The 6399-nt window shown below is 27.9% G+C and overlaps 1 protein-coding gene across 1 annotated transcript; it reads right to left on the bottom strand.

Annotated features, from left to right (window-relative positions):
- Positions 1-1405: 1405 nt before the first annotated feature.
- Positions 1406-6217, bottom strand: LOC122724682 (proline-rich receptor-like protein kinase PERK15). The gene is made up of 6 exons (XM_043960399.1): positions 5761-6217; positions 5119-5535; positions 4436-4519; positions 4252-4322; positions 3980-4062; positions 1406-1631 (listed from the first exon to the last, which is right to left on the bottom strand). Exons 1-6 carry the CDS (start codon positions 5816-5818, stop codon positions 1490-1492), a joined length of 855 nt encoding a protein of 284 aa, XP_043816334.1. The 5' UTR covers positions 5819-6217; the 3' UTR covers positions 1406-1489.
- Positions 6218-6399: the final 182 nt, after the last annotated feature.

Below are 6399 nucleotides of genomic sequence, written 5' to 3'. Positions count from 1 at the left end.
GTTAAGCAAGTTGTAAGTAAGTTTTATGTTGGTTTGAAGAGTTTAGAGCTTGGAGACTTTTGGAGCTTGGATCTCCATAACTTCAAGTTTGGGGTCACACCAGCCTTTGGTCTTCACGAGGTAAGTGGCGATCCTTATGTTTTCTAGTGTTTTATAGTATGAGTTTTATGATCCCTTGACCCAACCGTGAGGGAAGAAAGGGTTTCAATCCCTTGACCCACAGCGGTCAGTAGTCACTGGTGTAGGCCCTGAGGGCTGTTTCAGATTTATATATCTGAGTGATAGTAGTTAAGCCTGGTAGTTTTACAGGATTGTTGATTATGTTTGTTTGATCATGTATGGGATTTATCAGGTGCACAGAGTGTTTAGTAGGCTTGCTACGAGTTCTGGCGGCCTTAAGCCGACCTGGATCCTAGCGCCGGTGGCGGTTTGATTTTCGGGTCGTTACAATTTTATCATGGAACTTGAATTGGCAATGAGCTTGACACTCTAGATTAACTAAGTTACATTATTTTATGCATGCGCTCTCCATTGTGCGTTTTCATATATACACATATAAGAAGAAGTTTTTTCTATTATTATTTTATTTGTAAATAGTTAATATAATCTTTATGATCTAGATATAAGATAAGTAAGGAGATAAGTGTTGATAGGTAAGGGAAAACCCATATGTGCCTTCTTCCTCTAAAAGTCTCATGTCCCAATTAATCAAAAGCTACAAAGAGAGCAAAAGGATAAGGGCGTGCGAAGAGACAATGGTCATGGTGAATGGTACTAAAGAATTTAGTGATGACAAGACTACACTGATGTTGAAGTGAATGGTGCTTGAAGTTTTGGTAAAGAACAATTAAGATAGAGGCTTAAGAGAGTTAAAGACGTAATCAAGAGAAGCAATTTAGAGAAAGAGAATCCATATAGCGTAAGAGGTATTATATAATTCGTTATAGTTCGTTTCGAACTACTCATCTTACAAATAAAAATAAAATAAAATGAATTATGCATGATTTTAATTTATTTTAGAATCAATTTTTTTAGTTAAAATATAGTTAAATTTTTCCATTTTAATAATAAGATTGATAAAAAAATCAATTGAATTTAATTTTAGTAATTTCTTTTTCAAATAAAGTGTTAGAAATAAAGGAGAGGAGAGATAAATGTAGAATTGATACGTTAGCAAGTAGTTACTTAAGGTATAACTTTATTGTTTAATCAGCTATTATGCAGGATGATGCTAAAATTTAGGTCATAGTATTGCAAACCCCTTAAATTTAGGAATACTGTTTAAAATTTATCAATGTTTTCTTCCACATGGCACATTTCACCATTTTTTTGATCGATATGTTTCTCCAGTTTTAATAAATGTGTCAGTTGATCCTAATTTTATTTCTTAAATCCTACACATCTATTTGAAAAATAAACCTCTCACGTCATCTATGTTTAACTAAAAACATATATACAAGTTTAGTGTATGCATGTATATATATAAGTATCATACCCAATTAACAATAGTATTGCCTTGTTTATCTGAAAGTTCTCTTCCAGTAATCAGCTCTAGGAGTACAACGCCAAAAGAATAGACATCTGATTTCTCTGACACTCTTTGTTTATCACCATATTCTGGATCTGCATAACTATAATAGAAAAATTCACTAAGATTTTGTGTCATCTAATGTATCATTTCATCTCTGATTTTGATATAAAAAAACCAGTAGACATCTAAACCTTTTTCAGTTAACATTTAATAAATAATCTATATAAAAAAATATTACTCTTTAACTCCTCTATTTTGAGGTTCGTTATACTTCTGTAAAATATAATAGTTTTAATAGTTACACTTTCATAAATTATGCATGTTAATTACTAGTCAAATAAAAGTTAAGACACTAAGGGACTTTGTGAGGTAAAAAAAAAAGTATACCATATTTATTTTTTCTTAGAAAGTAAAAAATCTTCGCAAGATAAGCATTCAAATACTGTTAGTTACTATTTTAATTCATATTTTTTAAGAGAAATTTACTATTTAGTTTTTATAATATGAGAAAACTTATTAATTGATCATTCAGTTTTGAAATATATATTAAAACGTTTCTGACGTTTTAAAAGTCTATTAGTTAGCCCCTCCATTAATTTTAGACATTAAATATTGTAAAAAAATCTTAAATGCCTTTAATACGGAGGGACTAATTAATAGACTTTTCATTAACATGAAGGAACAATTAATAAATTTTTTTCAAACTATAGGGACTAAATAGTAAAATATTTAACGGTTAAAATTAATAATAGGACTAAATAGTAGAATTTTTAAGATATCAAAAAAATTATAATGTATTTTTCAAAACTAAAAGACCAATTAATGAGTTTTTCCATATAATAGATATTAAGTAATATTTTTTTCTATTCTTAACTACTCAAAAATAAACTCCATCTGAATTTAGAAATTAAAGTCAAAGAGACCTAATTTTATTTTTTTTAACAAGAATTTAGTTTCTCTTATTTTCAAAAGAATTTTATCCATTTAGCTATTAAAAACGAAGTTTTCAAGTTGAAATTCTAAATAACCAGAAAAATTCACATAAATAAAATTTTACAAATTGAATCAATTTCTCACTTTATAATTTTTTAATTTGACTAATTTTACCTATTATCCATATAAAAACTATTTAATTTTATCTATCTTTAAGATTTTCTTAAAAAAAAATAATTTAACTCATAATCTATTAAACTCATTGTTTTAGATTTTTGTTTTAAAATCTAAATAGTTAGAACGACATTGAATAATCTAACAATTACTCATATAATTCTTTTTAATAAATTAATTTTTATAAATTTGAAATAGTCTAATACATAATTTTTATCTTATAAACAGAGGTAAACAAAATAATAATGACTTCTTAACCATAAAAAGTAATTGTATTAAAAAATATATTAAATAATGAATTCATAAATAATTACCCTCTAAATATTTTGAAAAAAAAAATATGTGGTTGAAGTTTAAGTCTTGAAAATTAGAAACAATTTTTTTGGATTAAAAGTAATAAAAAATTAGGATAGTTACTGTAAAAATAATATTTGGAATTGTAATTTTATTTATGAGAGAATTATTAGTTTGTCTCTATATTAAAATTATTTAGTTAAATCATCTCTATATTTTATACAATTAAATTGTTTAGTAAGTAATTGAAAATACATGTTAAGAAAATTTATTTTAATTTTGATTAAAGACTAAATACTATGAATATTTAAATTTATAAATATTAAATAATATCTATAATTAAAATTATATAAATAAATTAATGGATTTTTTTATAAAAATAAAATAAAAAATTTAATTCTATAAAATATAAAAATTTTTTAATAATATAATTTTCAAATAAAAATAAATTAATGAATTTTGAAATTTAATAATAATTTTATTCTTATTTATTTAGAATTTGAAAAAATTTAGACTCTTGCTCTATATTTAGGTGCGAGTAGTGTTCGATTCAAACGGAAAAAATTGACCGAATCAAATTAATTTAAAAATTCAATTTGATTTTTTATTCATTTCGGTTCGATTCGGTTTAGTTTTTAATTTTAAAATTTTCAATTATTTTGATTCAGTTCAATTTTAATAAGAAAAAACTAAAAAAAATCAAAGCGAACCGATTAATAATAATAGTATATCATTTTCAATAATATAAAGAGATTAAATTATATTAAAATTAAAATATTTCAATTAAATTTTAAAATATTAAAAATAAAATATAAATAATAACAAAATTATTAAAAATTTAAATCGAACCGAATCAAATCGAATCAAATTAATTCAATTCGATTCAATTTCTGATCAAAATCAATTCGATTTGATTTTTATAAATATTAAAATTTTAATTTTCGATATATTCGCTTCGATTCAATTTTCAATTCGTCGTTGCTAACTACCAACTACCAAGTGGTTATACTTCAATAAATAATGACTAAGAAAAGAATATTTTCTTACATGTTGGTTCCCCTTAGTATACTGCTGATATGGTTAATATTACCCGTATCAGGCAAAAAATTCGCCAGTGAAAAATCTGCAATCTAAAACAATGATTTATACAATTAAGTAGATTTTTTGGCATATAATTTAACATTAAAAAATCGGAACATAATAAAATTAACTTACGTCCAGATATCAAATTAAAGTAGCACAATTTTTTTTTTAATATCTCCTAGCATTTAACTTATTGTATAAATGCTGAACTTATATTTATTATGAGAGTACCATACCTTTGGTTCAAAATTATCACTGAGAAGAATATTATCTGCTTTAATATCTCGATGTATAATTTTAGGTTTACCTGAAATAATAATTCGAATTGAAACATTAAATAAATTGTCTAACACATAAAAAAAATTATTTTAATTAGTCTCAATAGCTAATTATAATTTACAAAGTAGTGAAATTACTCACATTCTTCATGCAGATAAAGCAATCCTCTGGCAGAGTTTATTGCGATTTTTATTCTTTTCGACCATTCCAAAAGCTTGTCTTCATCTGTATAAATATATGTAAAACCTCACTTCAAAATTGAACCAAGTCAAAAAATAATAAATCATTTTATTCAATCCCATTCAATTCTTGATTTTGTTCCTATTTTATCCAAGAAGCATTAATTATCTGGAATTTCTTTGGGGAAGTGAAAAAAATATATACAAACTCATGAGAATTGCATCAATAAAATTAAGAATCAAAGTTCAATTTCATCCAGAATTTACAATCGAAAGTTAATAATAATAATAATAATAATCATCCGTACTACTAAGGCATACAATCGAAAAGATTTAACTGATGGATGAGAAGAGATTAGCAGTATTTGGCCTCTGATTTCAGGGGCAGCAAGTTTGGAATAAAAATTTTCATAATAATTCAATTTTTTTCAATCAATTCTTTTAATTAGAATGGAAGAATTCATTCTTTTTGGACTCAGGTAATTTTAATTTTCAAAAGAAATGAAATTATGTATATTTTAGTAATAATTCTTTTGAATTATTTTCTGAAAAAATGAATCGGGTAAAAATTGAATCCGTCCGTTCAATTTCTTCATTACAATTGAAATAACTCAGCCCAATATCAGTGCATGAAAAGGCACTCACCATGTAGATGATGTCTCAAAGACTTGTTGGGAACAAACTCTAAAACAAGCAATTTATCTTCTCCTTCACTGCAGTATCCAATCATCTTAACGATATTTGGATGGCGCACAACGCTAAGGTACTCAATCTCCTCCAATTTATTCTCCAGCTTTACTATTTTAAGTTTCTTTATAGCAACATCATCATCATCTAAGGATGCCTTATAGACTATCCCAAAACCACCCTCGCCAATGCGGTGTACATTGGAGAAAAAACGAGTTGCTTTTGCTAGTTTTTGGTATTCATATCTCTTAAATCCATATGATTGAGCAATCTCCGAGGCTGCTGGTGCATCACGACTTCCATTCTTATCAGAATATGGTCCACATTCAGCCGCATATGTAACCACTGACTGCTCAGGCAACGGTGCTGTATTATCTAACCAAGTTGTAACATGCCAGAATTAGTTAGAGGAGAAAGCAAAAATCACAGTGAAGATACTATCCCCAAGTACAGCTTCTAGTAAGAAATGAAATGAATCCTTCATGGAACCCAGCAAAAAAGAGCATCAGTTTAGTTATGGAAGAAATAACATAATTCAAGAGCCTCTACGCTCTCATATTACTTTGGATTCATTGAACAGTGTCAGCTAAAACAGTATACCTTTAATGTCATTGAAGCTATCTGCCTGCGCATTGCTCTTGCTCAAGAAGCAGCCCATCAAAACCTGCGGAGTAGCTGCAGTTTTTCTTTTCTGACCACTGATAGGGGAAGAGAAGAAGCGACGGCGATGGTTACGGGATGAGCATGAGCGCCGAGAAGATGAGAGGGTGGACTACGGAAGAGAAAAGAGAGCTTAGTCTTTAGGGTGGGCTCTGGGCAGGGGAATAGTTTGAAATAATCTCAACCATTCAATCTCTAATATATAAACATTCTTTTCCAAGACCCTATCTTTTAGATCTCCTTCTCACATAGCCGCTCACCTTCTCTCTCATCATCTTCTTTTATTTTGTATCTTCTTTATTTTTATTTTCTACCTCGTCTTGATTTCTTGCCCCTCTTAATCTTCCACAGTCTCCTTTTGTCCGTGTTACTCTCTCGTTCATTTAAGCCCAACACAGCAATTAATGGCACCACCGCCATAGCAGTGTTGTAAGCTCATAATACTAGAGTCACAATAAAGTCGCAGCCCTACATCATCGCAGCATCAACCCCGCATGCCACAACTCCATTTTGTTTTTTTTCTTCAATTTATTTTTTGAACATGTAATCTTGATATTTTATTTGGATGATGATATTCTG

The sequence above is a fragment of the Manihot esculenta genome, chromosome 9 (assembly GCF_001659605.2).
Source record: "Manihot esculenta cultivar AM560-2 chromosome 9, M.esculenta_v8, whole genome shotgun sequence".
Classification (NCBI taxonomy): Eukaryota; Viridiplantae; Streptophyta; class Magnoliopsida; order Malpighiales; family Euphorbiaceae; genus Manihot; species Manihot esculenta.
Note: the sequence above shows the minus strand (reverse complement) of the source record. Positions and strands in the feature narration are given on the sequence as shown.